The sequence below is a fragment of the Ranitomeya variabilis genome, chromosome 4, assembly GCF_051348905.1.
Source record: "Ranitomeya variabilis isolate aRanVar5 chromosome 4, aRanVar5.hap1, whole genome shotgun sequence".
Taxonomy (NCBI): domain Eukaryota; kingdom Metazoa; phylum Chordata; class Amphibia; order Anura; family Dendrobatidae; genus Ranitomeya; species Ranitomeya variabilis.
This window is the reverse complement of record NC_135235.1, coordinates 563,044,997-563,066,685: the sequence shown is the minus strand read 5'-3', so window position 1 is coordinate 563,066,685 and position 21,689 is coordinate 563,044,997. Positions and strand designations below refer to the sequence as shown.

The window sequence follows — 21,689 nt, the reverse complement described above, 5'->3', positions numbered from 1 at the left end:
GTTCCCTTTGCAGGTGGAAATCTGTGCCTTCCTTCTAGCGCCTGTGTGTTGTAGTACCACGGGATAGTCCTCACAACTGTTGTGTCTGTTTCTGATGTTCTTTCCCACAACTTATGTCTATTCTGATGTTCTTCTCCGTCCCCAGATGATATGGATAGGACGCACCCGTATGACGGGAAGGCCTGGAGCTCTTCCGGGACCCTAGCGTCGCCCCTCTCCCACAGTTGCCCCCTATGTCTTCTTAGGTGATTTTGGTGAGACAGCCAACCTAAAATTAACTGTCCTGCCTCTGTTTGAAGTATTGCTTGGAGCCTAATACTTCCTCGGCGTTCTGGCCACCGGCTACGCGCCTCAATAGGATGTTGCCTCGATCTTACAGCACGACTCCTATGGGTGTTATCTCCTTTCTGCTTTGATCTCGTTTCTCACTGCTTCACAATAAACCTCGCTTTGTGTCCTTTCTTGAGATACCGCCGCGATGTAGTGCAGGCGCGGTTCCTTCACGTTCTTTCCTGTTCGCTAGGCCTCTGTCAGGATCCCACCCCTGACAGGGACCCCCCTGAATCTTCCCCTGCAACACCTTCTGCCACAGGATGTTGCCTGGTTCCAACCCAGTCAGCTTCTAACTAACTTTCTATCTAACCCCCAGTTTTACCAGATTGTGAGGAGTGGCCTAATACATAGCGCCCTTAGCTCCCCCTGGAGGCCAGACTATGAAGTGTATTGGTGTCTGTGATACCTGGTCATGTGAATTCCTTCAGTGCCATCAGACGTACCATCACTCCCCTTAGCGGCGGAGCATCAGTACTGCAATGACCAGGACCCTGCACATGCATCACCATAGATATAGGGAAAACTATAAAAACCTTGTGCAGCTTCCAGAGTAATAACCAAGTCCATATTTTGCCAGATTATTTGACAGGGTCAAAATCAAACTAGTTCCTCTAATGTTTCTTTCAATATCAAATATGGGTCTCATTCAGATGATTCAGTTCCCTGGAGTTATCCCTCTAGACTAGTCTATCTGGTTCCTCTGCTGTTTGTTTGTGATATAACTTCAGGTAATGAGTGAATGGCTTGTGTACTCGTACTTGTACCGTACTACAGGAAGGTGTTGACATAGGTAGCTATAGCTGCATGACTGAAGAAGGGGAAAGGCCATAAACAAGGTAGAGTTCATTGTTTTTCATTAACTTTCTTACCTTGTAAAAAAATGGCTACCGGTATTCTTTCCCTTTTTAAACTGTTACACACTTCAACTATCAGCAGAATCCTCAGACTTTGTGGGAGAATGAACTCTTTAACTTCGAACATGCATTCACTACACAGAGGATTACTAGAAAGTACAGTCACAGGCAGATCACTTATAAGTCACCATCTAATGGTTGCTGAACACAATCCCCACTACATAAGCCTGCAGCTGTTGTATACTTCAGAAATGGTGTGATTCTTCCCAATGGGCTGTGTCTGGTATTGCATTCACTTAAATGCTGCCGAGTTGCAATAAGAGACACAGCCTATTGTGGCGTCATTTAAGGTGAAAAATAGTAATCCTTTTTATGATCTGGTACAAATGGTCATCGATGACACCAAAAACTATTACTATTACAGCTGGCTCAGCATTACATGGCACCGAATTGACTTACATGGCAGGGGTGCCTTTGGTGCCCCTCAGGCAGCAGGACCTGAGAGCAGCTACTACCTTAGCACCTGACGTATAATTACGACCTGGAACAACACCTATCGGAATTTTATAAAATTTATAGTGAATATCACAATAATAGAAGTTGTCGAAAGTTGTATCTTCAGTAACACACCACTCACCAGCTTCCTGATTTTGCCGGGGACGGTGCGCTCCTGAAGATTGACAGTTTAGCATAATTGCATGGAAGTAGTACAGTGGTGAAATTAGAGTGATGCTTGCAAGCAGTGAAGCATAGAGACTGCAAGCTATACGCACTCCTTACCTTACGTGCAAGCTGCATATGCTCCTTACCTTGTGAACCCTGCAAGCTGCACATGCTCCTTACCTAGATAACCCTGCAAGCTGCACGTGCTCCTTACCGAGATAACCCTGCAAGCTGCACGTGCTCCTTACCCAGTTAACCCTGCAAGCTGCACGTGCAACGTAGCTAGGTAAATCTGCAAGCTACATGTACTCTTTACCTAGGTAACCCTGCAAGCCACATGTGCTCCTTACTTGGGTAACCCTGCAAGCTGCATGCGCTCTTCAGCTAGGTAAGCCAGATTACCTAGGTAAGGAGTGTGGGTAGTTTGCAGGCATTATGCGATACTAAAATTACCGCTCTGATAACTTTACGGTAAGGAGCCATACACCATCACATTATGTGGCCACATTTTCAAACACTACTTGCTGTCATGGAATTGAAGCCTTTATTGTTTACTTCCAGGTGTCTCATAATTCAATAGCATTCAATAGACAGAACGTATCTCTGGTATAAGTTGCATCACCTTTTTTGTCAAGCCATGAATTAGCCATGAGGATAAAACAGGGCTGTGATTTCATTGGTAGAGACCTTGTTTAATCCACAAATCCACCCCTCATCTAGTTTTGGAAACTGACGCTTCACTGATTCATCCGCTCCACCTTGCGGTATAGAAGACAAAGTTACAAAGAAATAATAAGATAATGTCATCAGTTGTTCTGTGTCATTGATACTCCTTGTCAGCAGCTATTCTTTGCTTAATACCAGTAATTCCCTAAGAAATAACAACATTAAGTCATTTATATTGTGAAGCCTGAATTCAAGAGCATCAAGATCAGTTCTCACATTACACTGGAGAATTTTAAAGATTTTGCTATTTAAGTTGTCGGTAAAAAAAAAAAAAAAAAGGTGCAGGTTGTCAGAGTCCCTCCCCACTTAGAATAACACATTGACAAAATCTGAAACCACAAATGAGGATTGACATTTCTTGCCCCTAGTGGTTGCCTGAGCCCCTGCAATTGAAATTTTGCCTTCACCCAAATGGGAACCAGTGGGCAGCAGTGAGAACAGGAGAAAGTACCACCCACGCTTAAGAGAAATGTTTGCTCCATGGGAGTAAAATTATAATATTTAGCAAAAGTTCCTATTATTAGATCCTCCTTATTTTAATTGGTAATATTTCAGTAGTGACTGTGTAATCTATGGTTTCATGCATAAAATGTGCTATATTTTGTACTTTTCAGCTATAATATCACAAGATTTACTTTATGTCAAATTCCTATACGGGCAAATGGTCATTCACTCTCACCACAAAAGGTTAATGGCTGACCCTGTGATTGGATGCCCAGTGGCAGGTCTTTAAACAGGAAGTAAACTTTTGGGAAATATTTTTTATCTTTAGGCCCTTACATTCTGAGTAGATAGCTTGGCGCCCAAGTCCCCACCAATTGCTCAACATTTTGAAGTGTTCAGCTCAGGAGACTGGAGTGCAGAGCAGAGAACGGATGCAGTAGAATGGCATGAGCTTACTACTATGCCGTACACCGATGTGAGTTTGGAGCGCCCCCACACCGCCGCAGGGCCGAGGGGTACCCGGAGCCGGGCCTCTGGGTCTCAGTCTCGGGGTTGTCACGGTGGCTAGACCCGGTCCGTGGCCCTGTCCGTCAGTGGGGGACGTCCGGTGGAATAGGTGGTAGTAATGATAGAGGTGGAACGGTGCAGTTGTGGGGTGTAAGTCGCGGTAAATAACGAGGACACCAGGTTGCAGTCTCTTTACCTCTTTACTGGAGATCTCTGAGTCCTCAGTCCGGAACACGGTTCACCAGGCTACGCAAGTCCGGCCGGTCCAATGGCACCTCCAGAGTTCTCCTCTCAGGTGGAAATCTGTGCCTTCCTTCTAGCGCTATGTGTTGTAGTCCTTCCCTGCTGTGCTTACGGAAAGTAACCCCACAACGGTTGTGTCTGTTTCTTAAGTTCCCTCACAACTCGATTTGATGTTCCTCTGCAATCCACCCCTTCCCTGTATTCAGGTTGGAATGGCACCCGTTTGTCAGGTAGGCCTGGAGTTCTTCCGGGACCCTAGAGTCGCCCCTCTCCCGCAATTGCCCCCCAAGACTTCATAGGTGATATGTGGTAGACAGCCCGCCTGAGACCGACTGTCCTGCCGCTGTTTGGAGTATGGCTTGAAGCTGTATTCTAATCCACTCCCTCGGCGTTCCGGCCACCGGTATTGCGCCTCAGCAGGGTGCTGCCTCTTTCAACAAAACCCCTGCTGGTATTCTCCTTCTGCTTGATCTCGTTTCTCACTCAGCACAATCTATCTCGCTTCTAGTCCTTTCCTGAGTCCCGCCGCTTCCAGGAGCCTGCGCGGACCCGTTACGTTCTTTCAATGCCAAGCCTCTGCCAGGATCCCACCCCTGGCAGAGACCCTACAGTCTCTCCCTTCACAACACCCCCTGCCACAGGGTGTTGCTCCGTTCAATCCCGTCAGCGTTCTCTCTAACTTTCTGCCTGACCCCCAGTTTACCCACTATGGTGAGGAGTGGCCTAATGAATAGCACCCTTAGCTCCCCCCGGAGGCCCAGCTGTGAAATATATTGGTGTCTGTGATACCTGATTGGAGGAACTCCTTCGGTGCCATCGAACGTACCATGGCTCCCCTTAGCGGCGAAGCCACAGTACTGCAACGACCAGAACTCTGGGGCGCTGCATGTGCATGCTCAGACAGGAACTCTGTCCTTCTGTCTTCTGAGCTGCGCACTTCTAATAGGTCTTTTGAGAGAGCGTTGGGTTCTCATGACCCTGATCCCCATCTATATGCTCAGTATTTAAGGGCTTAAAACATATTAACAATTTCCCAAAAGTTTACTTTTTAATATTATTGGTCTTCTCGTGTGGGCCAAAGGGATCTTTTGGGCCCCTTAGAGGTCTAGGGATGCCCAGGTGCTATAGTAACCCCTGCACCCACTATAGTTATGCCCCTAGTGACACAACGTTACATTAAGCCTCAGTGATAGAGGTGTGATTCATATCTATGCATTGAATGTTTTCTTCTGATCTCCTTTAGACTGGTCCTTAGAGGTGGTGGAACTTTGCAAGAAGTATCAGAATGACACCGTAGTAGCAATCGATCTGGCTGGTGACGAATCTCTGAACCTCGAGGCGGCTCCAGGGCACAGGAAGGCATATGAGGTGACCTGCATACAATGACGTTACTATGTACAATATCCTAGTTGTAAAACATTAGCCAAGGGGGCACAAAGTGAAGAGTGAACATAGTGGGTTTCTTGTAGAACGCAACCCAAAAAATAGCCTCCCAGAGAAGTCTATAACATGCCCACCACCCCTGGGAAAAAAATGCAGACCAACACAGCATAGCAAGTACAATGGCTGATATTCATGGATGCAGGGAACACACTTTAGGGTGGAGGTCTTGCGCTGACGGCTGTCAGGGCACCCTGGGAGTTGTGTTTTCACAACCTCTGGAGAAGTATAGGTTGGATAACGCTGCTGTGAATGGCATAAATGATTACTGGCTGTGCTGTCTATTTTAGGTACCGTATGTCAGCTCTGTGGCCAAGGTTTGTGGATAATTCTCTACCTCTCTCGCTTGTGGCCATTTTATGTTTGTGTAAGAAGCCAGTGGATGGAACAGTAGAGCTCTGTGCTCTCACAGCCCCGCTTCTTGTTCCTCTTCTGCCACTGACCTTGGGTAGCTTCATATTTCTAATCAGTTCATTGTAGAAAGGAATATTTTGATTCTGGCACATGAATGAGTGGCTGCACACTGAGTCCCGACCTATTGATGTATCTTTACTAATAGCCTTCTGATGACAATCTTACATCTTACAGTTTCACATTATATACAGTGATTGTTAATTAAGGGGTTCTCCACAACCCCACTATTGTACCTTTGACTTGATATTTTCAAACTAGACATGGTTAATGGGGTTGTCCTATCAATAGACTGGTCTGACAGTTGGTAACATTGAGGAAAGCTACAAGCGATGACATATTGGTATCTATAAATGTTATATGACATATATTATGGGCAGTCATATACCCCATAGTCTTAACTGATTGTCTAGAATGCTTTTTATGTTCAATGTATTTTTTTATTTTTCCTTTTAATTTAATTTTTCATTTTCTGTATGGTAAAAGAAATGCAATTTTCACACTGGCAACTAGGCCAAACATTGGATTCCTACTGCCTGTTGGACACATGGACATCTGCAGAAATAGATTCTATGCTGTCTGCTACATATTGAGTGATACCGGTCATCGTAATCATGCCTGTGATAATAATGAGACTTGAAAAGTAATCTGTAGAGATGGGCAAATCTGAACAGTAGAGTTCGGAGTCCGTACCGAACACCTACTGTTCGGGCACGGACACCGAACACGGACTTCACCAGGAAGTCCGTGTTACTGTTTGGGTTCGGCTTGGTTTTTGTTCATTTTGTCTCCCAAGAATCAGAATAGAAAGCGATCAAAAAATGTCATGTGCCCTAAAATGGTACCAATAAAAATGTCAGCTCGTCCCGCAAAATGCAAGCCATCACATGACTCTGATGGACGAAATATGGAAAAATTATAGCTCTCAAAATATGGTGATGCAAAAACTAGTTTTCGCAAGAAAAAGGGTCTTTTAGTGTATGACAGCAGCCAAACATAAAAACCCAAATATAAATCTGGTTTCGCTGTAATCACACCAACCCGAAGAATAAAGTTGTCTAATCACTTATACAGGATGAGGAACTTCGTAAAAAATAAATAAAACCAATTCTTCACATGCTGTTGATTATTTTTTTTCATTCTGCCTCCCAAAGATTGCAGTAAGGCTCAGAGCACATTTATCCTGCGCTCTACACCGAGCGCTTACACCGCGGTTTCTGTGTAAATCTCTGAATTACGTGATTCAGATGGAACCTCTGGAGGAAGATTCCCTACAATGAAGCAGATTGAATCACTGTGGACACCATAGGGCCTGTGATCCATCAGTGTCTGTCTTTTTAGAATTGCACAAAAGTGCCGTCATCCACAGTTTTGTGCTCTTCTGAAAAAAAGGACACTACTGAACACAGAGACGGAGTCCAAAGTAACTCTGCAGCATCATTATAGTGAATGGATCCATTGGGGGCTTCATCTGTCACATTACTTGGAGATCTAGATGGAAACCCTGATGTAAGTGCTCAGCGTAGAGCGCTGGATAAATGTGATCATGAATGTTATGTAAAATGTTCCCAATAAAAGCTTCAACTCAATCCACAAAAAAAGCAAGTCCTCACTCAGGTCCCCCACAGGGACACAGGTCACAGCTGTGACAAAGACCGTATGGTCGAAACGCGTAGCTTTCTTCACTTGTGATATGGCATTGTCCCAGGAGTGTGTCCTCTACTATTTTATATGATGGATTAAAGTTTTACATTTTATCAAAGAAGCTGGAACATTTTTCTCTTTTACTTGGATTTGCATCACGTCGAGTCAGGACGAAGTTCCGTGCTTCTTGCATATATCGGTGAGCTGGCTTTTTTTCTTTCTTTGTACTTAATCAATGACAGAAGCACTGATCTCCACCTACATTAACAATACTGTAAACTAAGGACTGTGTCTGTGATGGATGTGACACACCGGCTTAATGTATAGTGTAGAGAGTTTACTGGGAAGTCATGCCTCTGACAGATGGTGTAGTCACAAAGTCCCTTTCATGCAACTTCCTATCATCTTTGTGTAACAATTCTTTACTGGATCCATTTGAGAAAATTCTGAATTCCTCTTCTGATCCAGTCCTGCCCTTGAGCCATTCTTCTGTTATTTGGAGGTCGTTGTCATGCTGAAAGGTGAAATGTATCCCCATCTTCTGCGTTTTAGTAGAAGCCTGATTGCTTTGCAAAACTGATTGATATCTATAACTATTCATAATTCCTTTCACATTGACTAAAGCCCCAGTTCCAGTTGCTGAAAAACTGCCCACAGAAATTTATGTAGTTCCTTTAATTTTGTGGCAGGCCTCTTGGCAGCCTCCCGGACAAGTTATCATTTTTCTGTTTTCATCAATTTTTGAAGGATGGCCAGTGCTAGCTAATGTCACTGTTGTGCCAAATTGAAGCCTGCTTTTGATGACAGTCTTCATGGGGAAGAAGGAAGGGAGTTTTCAGCACGTCCATCCAGTTTAAGTAAAATTTCAATTTTATTTGAATATTTTAAAAAACAAATAAAAAAAAAGAGAGAAGGAAACTCTCTGCCTGACATGTTTCTGGCGCACTACGGCGCCCTTAGTCATAGGCTCTGACAGTCTTCATGGTGCATCATGGTTTATCTAATGCTTTGGATATTTGTTGTACCATTCCCTTGATTTAATAACTTTTGACATTGAGATCCCTTTGCTGTGTTGTAAGCTGTTTACTGACCATGGCTTTTGTTGTAATATTAATTAAGAAAAGGTCAGGAAAATCCTATTAGAACAGCTAAACTATATGGGGTTAATCAAAATCATCGTAACTGATGGCAGCCGTGTACTACTACTACGACTACTTTGACTAATTCTGAACACAACCACATCCCCAATTATATGCAACTGTAACACCCCAGGAATCTGGTTGTTACAGTGGTGTTGCCACAAGGATCCCGACAAGGATCCCTTTAACATGTAGCACATACATGCAACATGCTTTGATTCCAGGCCAGAAGGGGGAGCTATAGACCCAGTTTCAGGGGAGCTTCCCTATATATATTCTGGCTGGAGGAGGAGTTAGTGAGTTAGTTGGTCAGAATGTGGTTGGAGGGAGAAGAGAGTGAGAGTTGAGAGGAGAGTTGGAGCTGTACAGACATGAGGTTCTGCAGCTCCTGACCGAAGTGGAGGAGTCAGACAGAGTTGAGACTGTAGGAACATGTGAGGGTAAAAGAAGCACAGGATCTTTGGATCTCAGCATGATGTCTAGCTTTTGAGGATCTTTTGGTCTACTTCACTTTGTCATGTCGGTCCTATATAAGTGATTTCTTGATTGAGAACAGGTGTGGCATCAGTCAGTCCTGCGTGTGGCTAGGGAATTTGAACTCCGCTTCCCAAATTTGTGATAAACCACAGATAATTTATGTTGGGGGGGGGCAATAATTTTTTCACACAGGGCTCTGTAGGTTTGGATTTTTCTTTTCCTTAATAATAAGTACTTTAATGTAAAATCTGCTTTTTGTGTTTACTTGTGTTATCGTCTAATATTTAAATTTGTTTGTTGATCTGAAACATTATGTATTTGTGTTGGAAAATGTCCCCTTCTCTTTTCCTCGACTACAGGAAGCTGAAAGATGTGGAATTCACAGGACGGTCCATGCAGGAGAAGTCGGGCCCCCAAGTGTTGTCAAGGAGGTAAGAAATTATATGAAAGTGGGCCCCCAGGACAGTGTGTGGTTGGATGAGACACATTAGAGCTGCTCATGCTGTGAGGTCATTGTGATCTACTGTATTCCAGGCTGTGGAGGTGCTAAAAGCAGAAAGGATTGGCCATGGATACCACACCATAGAAGATCCACACTTATACAAGGAGCTCCTGAATAAGAAGATGCATTTTGAGGTTTGAACTGCACTAAATATCACCAGTACATAATAGTAGAATTTCGTTGACAGATCAGAGGTAAGCAGCATTATTAGGCACTGTATTAGGCGCTGGTCATCTCTTCCTGCATGAGCAGTTTATCACAGAAGTTCCTTCTCCTCTATCACAGAATCACTGACAGGTAGTCCTCACGTCTATATAAATCCATTCTTTAGCAACTGGATAGTGTATTATACTTGTTTGTGCCCCAGCTCCTGCAGAACCTCAAAGATGCAGCTCAGTTGCTGCAAGTCAGTATGGGAAGGGTGAGGTCCCTATAAAAAACACTGACACTGCTAAAGAGCCTCATGTCAATTGAGAGAAGAGATAAGCAGTGCCATACCACAGACACTGCCTATCTCTGTGTAACAGGCTGCACTTAAGGCCCCGTCTCACATAGCGAGATCGCTAGCGAGATCGCTGCTGAGTCACAAGTTTTGTGACGCAACAGCGACCTCCATAGCGATCTCGCTATGTGTGACACGTACCAGCGATCAGGCCCCTGCTGCGAGATCGCTGGTCGTGTCGGAATGGCCTGGACCTTTTTTTGGTCGTTGAGGCCCCGCTGACATCGCTGAATCGGTGTGTGTGACACCGATCCAGCGATGTCTTCACTGGTAACCAGGGTAAACATCGGGTTACTAAGCGCAGGGCCGCGCTTAGTAATCCGATGTTTACCCTGGTTACCAAAAAAAACAAACAGTACATACTCGCCTTTCGGTGTCCCTTGCCGTCTGCTTCCTGCTCTCACTGACTGCCGGCCGTACAGTGAGAAGTGAGAGCACAGCAGTGACGTCACCGCTGCGCTCTGCTCTCAGTGTACGGCGGCTCAGTGAGAGCAGGAAGCAGACGGCAAGGGACACCGAAAGGCGAGTATGTACTGTTTGTTTTTTTTGGTAACCAGGGTAAACATCGGGTTACTAAGCGCGGCCCTGCGCTTAGTAACCCGATGTTTACCCTGGTTACCCGGGTGCTGCAGGGGGACTTCGGCATCGTTGAAGACAGTTTCAACGATGCCGAAGTCGTTCCCCTGATCGTTGGTCGCTGGGGAGAGCGGTCTGTGTGACAGCTCCCCAGCGACCACACAGCGACTTACCAACGATCACGGCCAGGTCGTATCGCTGGTCGTGATCGTTGGTAAATCGCTTAGTGAGACGGGGCCTTTAGACACGTCATTAGGAGATGTGCACTCACATGTATGTAGCAACACTGATAGAGAATATATATATATATATATATATATATATATATATATATATATATATATATCTATCTTTATTCATTACATAGTGGAATGCAATAAAACATAAAAATTATCAATGTAAATCAAAATTAATAACGCCTGGAGATCTGGGTTTGGAATGGTACTCAAAATCAAATTACAGGCTGATCCAACTTCAGAGAAAATGCCTCAAGATAAGGAAATGATGCTCGGTAGTGTATGTGGCTTTTCCTTCTTTGTCAAGGAAGTAATGGGATGGACAATATCAGAAAAATTTTGAATGAAGCGTCTGTAGATATTTGAAAAACCAATAAAACGTTGGACCTCTTTAACGTTCTTGGGTACCGGCCAGTCAAGGATAGCCTGAATCTTACCAGATTCCATGTTCAGCCCCTGGGGAGAGATGGTATAACCTAAGAACTGTATCTCAGAACGATGGAACTCGCATTTCTCTGGCTTGATATACAGATGGTTCTCTTTCAGACATCTTAAAACAGATTTGACATGTTCTTCATGTTCCTGTAGAGAGTCAGAAAAGATTAGAATATCGTCCAAATAGATCACCACAAACTGGTCCAACAAATCTCTGAAAATGTCATTAGCAAGGTGTTTAAACGTTGCAGGGGCATTACAAAGCCTGAAGGGCATCACGAGATTCAAAGTGTACATACCGGCATCTGAATGCTGTCTTCCACTTATCCCCTGGATGAATACGCACCAAATTATAAGCACCACAAAGATCCAGTTTAGAGAACACCTTAGCATGGCGGACTCTTTCCAGTAATTCGGGAATCAGAGGAAAAGGGTAACGGTTTCGTACGGTTACCTTATTGAGTTTCCGATAGTCAACACAGGGTTTCAGGGTCCCATCCTTCTTTTTTACAAAAAATATAGGTGCCCCTGCTGGTGAGGAAGAAGGACGTATGAAGCCTTTGGCCAGATTTTCATCAATATACTCCTTTAAGGCTTGAAGCTCGGGTGCCGCCAATGGGTATACGTTACCAAAAGGAATAGCTGCCCAAGGAAGCAGCTCAATGGGACAGTCATAATGCCTGTGTGGAGGAAGCTGATCTGCATTCTTCTTGTCACAGATGTCAGAGAACTCTTTATATGCAGGAGGTAAAGAAAATACCTGTACATGTGGTTCCGTAGCCGTGGACTCAGGGACAGCTTCTGTTAACGCTGAGTTGCTCCTTGTTGGAAAGATAATCTCATTGGTCTCCCAGTTGATAATTGGGTTCTGAGAACGCAACCAAGGAATGCCTAAAATCACAGGAAAATGAGGAGAAGAAATTATTAAGAAAGAAAGTTGCTCCTGATGATTAGGTTCCAACAAAATTTTAAGGGGTACGGTCTCCTGATCCACAGGCCCAGAGATTAAAGGTGACCCATCCACTGTTTCCATGGTAATTGGAGAGGCTTCTTGCTGAATTTCAATACCATGTTCCTTGGCAAATGTGATATCCATGAAATTGCCACCTGCACCAGAGTCAATCATAGCTGCACTGGAAATCCACTATCCTGAACACAGGATCTTAATAGGGAGAGAACAATGAGAGTTCTTTTCCTTCAGCTCCTTGGGGGGTGAAGTCATAGAAAGTGAATGGAATACAGCGTTTAAAGGCAGGCTACATTCAGAGATGTCAGATTCATCATCACAGTTGTCACACTCCCCTACTGCTGCTAGCACCTTGTTAGGCCATCTAGGACACTTAGGACAATTGATCAACAAGTGGTCAGACTGGCCGCAGTAGAAATATAGACTTTCACGAAGGCGATGCTCCCGGCGCTCATTGATCTCGCACCTCTGAACGGAATCAATTTGCATGGGCACCTCCTCCACCTCCCGAGAGGTTTTACCTGCAAGCTCTTTGGAAGGAAGGGAAAAGTTAGAAATACGGTTATATGCAGCAAATTTCTCCTGCCTACGCTCAGTAAGGCGAATGTCAATGCGCACACAATGCTGTATAAATGTCTCTAGCGCTTGTGGTGACTCAGAGCGAGCTAGTTCATCTTTTATAATACTAGACAGACCCCTTTTAAAAATAGGCAACTGTGCATAACTGTCCCAATTGGTATCTACCGCTAATCTCCTGAATTCAGTGGCATACTCAATAACAGAACATTTAGCCTGGCGTAAAGATAACAAAGCAGATTCAGCAGTTGCACGGCGATTAGGGTCATCAAACATTATTGCCATAGCGGCCAAGAAATCATCCAAGTTATTTAACCGTGGGTCACGAGACTCAATCATCGGATTTGCCCAGGCAAGCGCTCGTGAGGTCAGTAGCATTATTACACACAATACTTTGGATCTATCAGTAGGAAAACGGTCAGCATGCACATCAAAATATAGCATACATTGATTCACAAAGCCACGAAATTTGTCGCGATCACCATTAAATCTGAATGGGGGCAACTTAGGTGGGCTAGCTGGTGGCGGTTGCCCAGAGGGTAAAGTCACTTGTGCAGCTATTTGCGTGCTTATGTCCTGAAAAGCCCGTCCATACTGGGACTCTATGCCGGCAAGTTTGTTTTCCTGGGCTGCCATGCGGTTGCTTAAGTCCTGCAAAGTTTGTCCAAACACTTGATGATTGTGTTCAAAGCTTCCAAACTTCTTTTGCAGACCTTCCACATCTTTCTGCAGTGATCTAATTATGGAAAACACCTGTTCTAATCTGCTTTCTGCAGTCATTGTCCCAGCAGTCTCCTTTTTTTTATGGCTAGAGTATCCTGTAATAATTATAGGGGATAACTCAGGAGACTCTTTGCGTGGAACAAGACAACTACAGGACACAGTTTTATAAGTTGTAAAGTCTATATTATCACACGGTGATTCAAACAGGTGCAGAGAGAAACTCAAGTCCACAACACTTGGTGTAAATATTAAATGCAGCTTAGCAGTCTATAGGAAACTTCAGAGGAAAATGCAATCAAGCAGAAAGTCTATGAAGCACAGTTATTCTTGAGGATACTTGACACGAATAAATCCTTGTCTTAGTCCAAACACAGATAGATATGCTTATAAGGCAGTTCAAATAATATCTTAGCTCAACCAGGGAGGCCTGGTTAATAGTCTCAGGTTTTTGCAGAGCAGCAAACAGCTTACATGTCCAGCAAATGCAGATGGAAGTAAACACGAGCAGCAGATGAAGGAGGATTACTGGAACTGGTGTATGCAGCAGGAACTCCGAGCAGAGTAGCAGGATCATCACACAGGTTCACAGGAGCAGGTATATAGCCAGGGAGTAATCAGAGGTCAGGAGCTGGATGCAAGGCAGAATACTCTAGCACAGACTAAAGGCTGGGGTGGAGTTATATAGCAGGAAGACACAGTGCACATGAGACCAAAGATGCCATCTTGGAAAAGGGCAGTAATGCACAAAAGGTAAAAAATGTTCAGAGTCCTGACAATACCTGTATGAGCTCCCTACAACGTCTGAGCATGCTGCTGATGAGGTGACGTATGTTCTCCTGAGGGATCACCTCCCAAACCTGGATTAAAGTAGCAGTCAACTATTGGACAATCTGTGGTGTCTTGATGGAACGATACATGATGTCCCAGATGTGCTCGATTGGGTCAGGTCTGGGGAAGACAGGCCAGTCTACAGCATTAATGCCTTCATCATGCAGGAACTGCTGACACACTTCAGCTACATGAAGCCTAGCATTGTCAAGCATCAGAGGAAACCCAGGGCCCACTGCACCTGCATATGGTCTCACAAAGAATCTGAGGGTCTAATCCTGGTACCTAATGGCATAATGGCAGTCAGGGCACCTCTGGCTAGCATATGGAGGGCTGTGCAGCCCTCCAAAGAAATGCCTCCTTACACCATTACTGACCCACAGCCGAACCGGTCATGCTGGAGGATGTTACAGGTAGCAAAATGTTTTCCACTGCATCTCCCTATTTTTCATATGTCAGTGTGAGCCTGCTGTCATACGTTAAGAGGACAGGGCGCCAGTGTCGAATCTGCCAATCTTGGTGTTCTCTGGCAAATGCCAATTGCCCTGCATGGTGTTGGGCTGTAAGAAAAACACCCTGCTGGGGGTGATTTTGTAGGGTTCTGGCACTGCTCCTCCTGTTCCTCATTGCACAAAAGATGAGGTAGTGGTCCTGCTCCTTCAGCCCCTTCCATGTCTCCTGGTATCTGCTCCCTGCTGTGGAGACTGTGCTGGGAGACACAGCTACCCTTCTTGCCACAGCTCGCATTGATGTGCCATCCTGGATGAGCTACACTACCTGAGCAACTTCTGTGGATTGTAGACTCCGCCTCATGCTATTGTACAGCACCTCTAGGGGTGAGAGCAATGACAAAATGCAAGTGACAAAAACAACAGCCAAAAAGGATGAGAACAGAGAAATGGTCTGTGGTCACCCCCTGCATAACCACTTCTTTATAGGGGCAGTCTTGATAATTGCCTATCATTTCTACCTGTTGTCGGTTCCATTTGCACAACAGCAGGAGAAATTGATCCTCAATCAATGTTGCTTCATAACTGTACAGGATGATGTCACAGAAGTTTGATTGACTTGGAGTTACATTGTGTTGTGTAAGTGCTCCCTTTATATTTTTAGCAATATATATAATATAGCTAGTGCGGCATACCATACAGTAGTCACACTTTGTGCAATGACAGCAGTATAATGGTGCAGTAATATTATATAGCTCTGTGATCCTCTCCACCTGTTTCTCTCTAGAAGCTTCTTGGATCATCCATTTACCTTGTGTTTCTACTTTATAGACTTGTCCGTGGTCCAGTTACCTTACTGGTGCCTGTGATCCAGACTTTACCAAACATCCTGTGAAACAGTAAGTCATACAGGCTCATGGCCAGCGGCTGCCAAAATGTTCCCCACAATATAGCCGCACTCGTCTGTCTGATGTCACATCTCCTGGTGTATAGGCACAGTTAGTGGCAGCCCCACCTGGCCACAGATGGTTGCGCTATATAACAGGTTGTCAGAAGTGTCACCTGCAGAACTAGTAACTGCAGTCTCCATTCTCCGCCGGTCCGCACCCGTGGTCTGTAGAGTTGTGTTTACAGTGCAATCCTGTCACATACCTAAGTAACGTCAGCATGGACCTCACATCACTGTGACAATCTGCTATGGTTACAACTCTCCAAGGCAAGGTGGGCTACAGCACTGCGTTTTATGCATAGATTATTGGGGTTCACTACAGCATTGGCATTTTAATGTGGTTCTCCACTTTTTTTTTTTTTTACTTAAAGGGAACCTGTCACGCCCCCCAGGCGTTTGTAACTAAAAGAGCCACCTTGTGCTGCACTAATGCTGCATTCTGACAAGGTGGCTCTTTTAGTTCGGGTCCGTGCCAACACTGCAATAATCGCTTTTGAAATTTGTCCCTCATACCTGTGAAATCGCCAGGGGGGCAGGTCTTTCCCCCTAATCCAGACGCCTCACAGCCATCACTCAGGGCCTCTGCGCACCGGGCGCCACCTTCTCTTCGTTCAGTAGCGTCCCTGGCACCTACGCTGTTATTTTTTTTGGGGGGGGCATGCGCAGTTGCGCTGCCCTTCGAATTTACAGCGCAGGTGCCGGGGACGCTAATGAAGGAAGAGGAGGCGGCGCCCGACACACAGAGGCCTTGAGTGACGGCTGTGAGGCGTCTGGATTAGGGGGGGAAACACCTGCCCCCCTGGCGATTTCACAGGTATGAGGGACAAATTTCTAAAACGATTATTACAGCAGTGCCAGGGACCCGAAGTAAGAGAGCAACCTTGTCAGAATGCAGCATTAGTGCAGCACAAGGTGGTTCTTTTAGTTACAAACGCCTGGGGGGGTGACAGGTTCCCTTTGAATGCATGTAGTTGGGGCTAAAAATTTGTTTTAAAATTGGGTTGCATTATACATGCTGCACAGTTTGGGTTTTAAAGGGTCTTTGGGTCCCTGCACATTAACTCTGATGTGGTCTAAGGCCATAAATTAGTTGAGAGCAGTTGGAAAAAAAGAAAGACAAGAACGTCGTCTCATGGTCCAATGTCTAAAAGATTCTCAAGTAACTCATTCTACAGCCAGCAATAATAGACACCATCCTTGTCTATGGCTGGGTTTGTTAGCTGCAATTCCAAACACAGCCTTTGTACAGGAAGGGCGCTGTTGGATAAAGAAATTTGTTGGACACAGAGGGTGTAAAAAGCAAATGGTAGATGTGTCCTAATGAAACCAAACATGATTTTTTTGCCCCAAATTCATACATTTAAGTAAACAAAATAAATTGTCCCCAGAAATGAACAACCCTTCTGGTGGAAGTTATATGACGCTGAACTGGGAACATTTCAATGAGCTCTGACTAGATTATCAGTGTTGGACCTCACTTCATGTTGCCAGAAGCAAGAATGAAATGTTAGGCCACATTCACACATTCAGTATTTGGTGAGTTTTTTACCTCAGTATTTGTAAGCCAAAACCAGGAGTGGGTGATAAATACAGAAGTGGTGATTAGTGATGAGCGAGTGTGTTCGTTACTCGAGTTTTCCGAGCCTGCTCGGGTGTTCTCTGAGTATCTTCGGTGTGCTTGTATATTATGTTTGAGTTCCCGCAGCTGCATGATTTGCAGCTTCTAGACAGCCTGAATACATGTGGGAATTCCCTAACAAACAGGCAATCCGTGGATGTGTTCAGGTTGTCTAACAGCCACAAATCATGCAGCTTCGGAGACACAAACATAATCTCTGAGCACCCCCAAAATACTCAGAGAACACCTGAGCATGCTCGGAAAACTCGAGTAACGAGCACACTCGCTCATCACTAGTGGTGAAGTGTTTCTATTATACTTTTCCTCTGATTGTTCCGCTCCTGATTTTGGCTTACACATACTGAGGTAAAATACTGAACGTGTGAACACAGCCTGCCATAAAGTACCCAAATAACAAAACAATACAAACCCTAAATATACAAAACACCCAAAGATGACGGTCAGATTACCGCCTTCTTAAAGAAGCCAACCATGAATAAAATTTCAATTTCTTTTATTGAGAACAATAGAACCAAATAAACATACATATTAAAAAAAGCTACTTCATTTTATCAGAACCATACCCCATGGGGGAACCGTGGAGAAAAAACACCCAAATGGCCGTACCAAAACAATTAATCCAAAAGGAGTATTGAAAACCACCTAACTATGGCATATACCAAGTCATTAAAGCCCACAGAATCACATGGATCTCATATTAGGTGCTAATTGCATCCCATTTTATATCCATGCTAAAGTACTATGTGCAGTTCATAGCATGCAATAATATTAAATAAAGCCATAGCGTGGTGATCCCTGACATATACAAGACTCCCCTATCTCAATAATAAGGACCCAGGCATACAAAGTTACCTATAGGTGGATGTCCGGTGGCGTGCGTGTTTACCTCGGTTTCCCCAACGCCCCGACGCGCGTTTTGCCCTTTCTGCTTCTTCCGTAGGCATACCTTAAAAAACTCGACTACTGAGCACATGACCCAGACAGTGGCCGGTGGGAGACAGACTATGCACCACAGCATGTTAGACGAGTATTTTAGAGGATTATGTATCATTCAGTGGCGCACGTATGAGCCTTTTTTACTGCTCATGTGATCAGCTTCTACCTTTTCTTCGGCAGATTTATGAAAGACAAAGCAAACTACTCCCTGAACACAGACGACCCGCTGATCTTCAGATCGACATTGGATGTGGATTATAACATCGCAGCTAAACACATGGAGTTTACAGAGGATGAATTTAAGCGAGTGGTAAGGGGGATCCTAAAAATAACGCCCTCCCCCAACCCCCATACAGAAATCTTTGTCACCCTCATCTGTCATGTTGTACAAAAAAATCCAATTCCCGCTTTCCCTCAGCTATACATGGGGACAGCCATTACATTCCTAGTCCCCCTCTATCAATCAGTAGTTGTCGCAGGCTGGAAGAACAGCCAGGTAAAGATATAAGTTGCCAGTAGGGGGCGACTCAAGGTCTGAATTTACTGACCATTTTTGCTATTTCGTGACAAAAAAGCTCTCTTCTTACGAGACCGCCATTGTAACGCTCATTCTTCTCTCTAATTTCAGAACATTAACGCAGCAATGTCCAGCTTCCTACCCGAGAAGGAAAAGAAAGAACTTGTCTATAAATTATATGAAGCGTATGACATGGTGCTGACCACAGGCTTTTGAACATAACGCGCTGCAGGACTGTGGGAGTTGTCATCTTTCCTGATTGCTCTGCCTCCCAACAGAACACATTTTACAGGAGGGGATATCTGTATGACAGGCCGCTTTGTATTAATTAGTAAAAAGGGTATACTTTTCCATAGGAAACAGCGCCACTCCTGTCCGAAGGCAGTGTCTGGTATTGCAGCTTAAACAAAGCCATAGACGAGAGGGGCAGTGTTTCCGATCTCTAAAAAAATAAATATAAAGACCCTTTATTCTAATGTTCTAACCCAATACAATGAGAAATTGCAAGTGGGCAGGAATGGATAGTGCCTGACTGAGGATATAGGACTCTTGTCAGAGCAGTTACTATGCCAGTATTTAGAGTTATCTTCACTTCTTACCCGTGGCCACTAAATATTCTTGCCAAAAATCTATACTGGATTATAACCCACCCCCTCCCCGCTAGGGGTCTATATAATCAGGTGAAATATATAGGAAGTTTCTGCTGCCACCTGCTGGAGGGGAGGAGTTCTCACCATTTGTAAAGCTATAGGACTAGGAACGTATACTCAGGATAGTGTGCAGAGCAGGTAATGGAGCTGACGTCAAGCAATACCTGACGAACATCAGCGCTCATACTGGAGACGAGCATCAGTCTGGAGAAATATCCAAATGGGAACATCACCTCTGTAATTATATGCATGGCAATATCCGCTACGCAAAAAACTTATAATACACGATTTTCTGACCATTTTCCAACCCAATGTTCTTGTATTTCTTGACGTAGTAATTAATTTTTGTTTAAAAGTAGAATCTTGCATGCACAGATACTTTTTATTTTTATTCCAACAAAAGGTATACTTTAAGGAGGGCCTCTCACCAGGTCAAAAGTGGCGAGTTTTTGCTCTTATTGTATTGCCGCTGCTCACTTGATTATTCTGTTTTTTTTTTTTTTGTTTTTTTTTAATCCGTCTAACGGTTCCAGAGATATGGGCAATTCTTTTTTTTCTCTTCGCCACGACAGCACCCACTTGAGAGAGGGGATCCGCCCCTAGGAACAGGAAACCCTATGGAGAGATAAAAGGGGCGGTCCCCCTCGCTCCCACAGTTGGTTTCCTGTTCCTACGGGAGACCCTTGGAGAAGAGGATGCCCAGCCTGGATGCCGCTTGCGCAGTTTACCTTTATGGGACGGCAAGGGCTCCAGAAGCTGGAAGCAGCGTCGGGGGTCCTATGGCAGCTTCCCCCCTCTGCTGGCAGGTACTGTGAGGCCAGGTCCGGGGAGTCACCTGGCTCATGGAGATCCACCCAGCAGACCTGCAAGGACCAAATCGCTGGGGTAAGGAGATCCTGCGGCGCCATCCCTCATGGTGCGCAGGCAGCGTGGGTCCGGTATACTATCCCCCGGAAGCAGATCGCAACTTCCGGGGTGAAACAGGAGGAGGACGGCGCCTGCGCTGATGCTGGTGGGAGCGCAGGCGCATACTGAATAGCCGCGACCCGGATGTAGCGGTCACTTCCGGGTGCGGCAGGAAGAAGATGGCGGCCCCCATTAGAAAAGGACGCCGGCACTGATCCTCCGGCGTCCATCATGGCATCTCCACAGGACCCGGCGATGGCTTCATCCGAAGTCACAGCTATTGCGCCTAGTAGCCGAACAAGCAGCAGTCGCAGATCATCTTCTTCCAAAAGCGCCAGAGACAAGAAATCAGGCCGGTCGGTTCCATCTGTGCCTCCGTCTCCTCCTCATCAGCCGGTATTGTAACAACAACCTCACTGGGTGAGTGTGTGTGTGTACCCTCTTAGGCTGATTACACTCCCCCTCTTTGTCTATATTCCTTAGGCAAAAAGAACGGGGAAAACCAAACACATACAATGTGCTTTATGCTCTCAGCCGCTCCCCGACAATTATTTAAAGAAGTTGTGCCAGTCTTGCATCGAATCCACCTTACGTGAGGAGTCTTCAGTAAGGTCGGAAGATATAAGGAGTATGATTAGGGAAGAATTACAGGCCTTCCGAAACTCTGAAAAAATTCCCGAGGGTAGAAAAAAATATAATTCCCCCAGGTCTGAGCAGTCCTCTGGGACTGAAGATAAAGATTCGGATGGTTCCCAAAGGATCATTTCCTCAGATGATGAGCGGGATGCATGCTTTCCCACAGACAGTATCGATAATTTAGTAAGATCAGTTTGTAACACCATGGGTATTGAAGACACAAAAATCCCTAAAACACCACAGGACGTGATGTTTGCAGGCCTGTCAGAGAGGAAAAAACCTTCTTTCCCTGTAATTCCAGCAATTAAAAATGTAGTAAAAAAGGAGTGGGAAAGCCAGGGACAAAGAGGATTGCCGTCTTCGTCAAAAAGACGCTATCCCTTTAATGACGAAGATTTCTCTATATGGTTAAAAGCCCCGAAGGTAGATGCAGCAGTGGCTTCCACTTCTAAAAAATCTTTGCTACCCGTAGAAGATTCCGGCTCCTTGCAAGACCCGCTGGACCGGAAAGCGGATACCCTCTTAAAAAGAGCATGGGAATCCTGTACTGGAGCCTTCAGGCCGGCTATATCAGCCACATGCACTGCCAGGTCCATGTTGGTCTGGTTAAATGATTTAGAAGAAGGATTAAAGAGCGGCCTTTCCCGAGATAGATTACTCTCTTCCATACCGTTAATTAGAGGAGCTACAGCCTTTTTGGCGGATTCCTCAGCTGATTCCATACGGCTAGCTGCCAAATCGGCAGGTCTGACTAACGCGGCTCGTCGAGCCTTATGGCTAA

General features: G+C 45.0%; 1 protein-coding gene across 1 annotated transcript in view; it reads left to right on the top strand.

The window, feature by feature from the left end:
- Positions 1–19,673, top strand: part of ADA (adenosine deaminase) — a 111,406-nt gene extending 91,733 nt beyond the window's left edge. Inside the window, exons 6-11 of the mRNA XM_077252796.1 lie at positions 5,014–5,138; positions 9,241–9,312; positions 9,416–9,517; positions 15,507–15,574; positions 18,380–18,509; positions 18,828–19,673. Of these exons, the coding sequence (XP_077108911.1) occupies positions 5,014–5,138; positions 9,241–9,312; positions 9,416–9,517; positions 15,507–15,574; positions 18,380–18,509; positions 18,828–18,932 (602 nt within the window). The 3' untranslated portion in view covers positions 18,933–19,673. The remainder of the gene's footprint in view (positions 1–5,013; positions 5,139–9,240; positions 9,313–9,415; positions 9,518–15,506; positions 15,575–18,379; positions 18,510–18,827) is intronic.
- Positions 19,674–21,689: the final 2,016 nt, after the last annotated feature.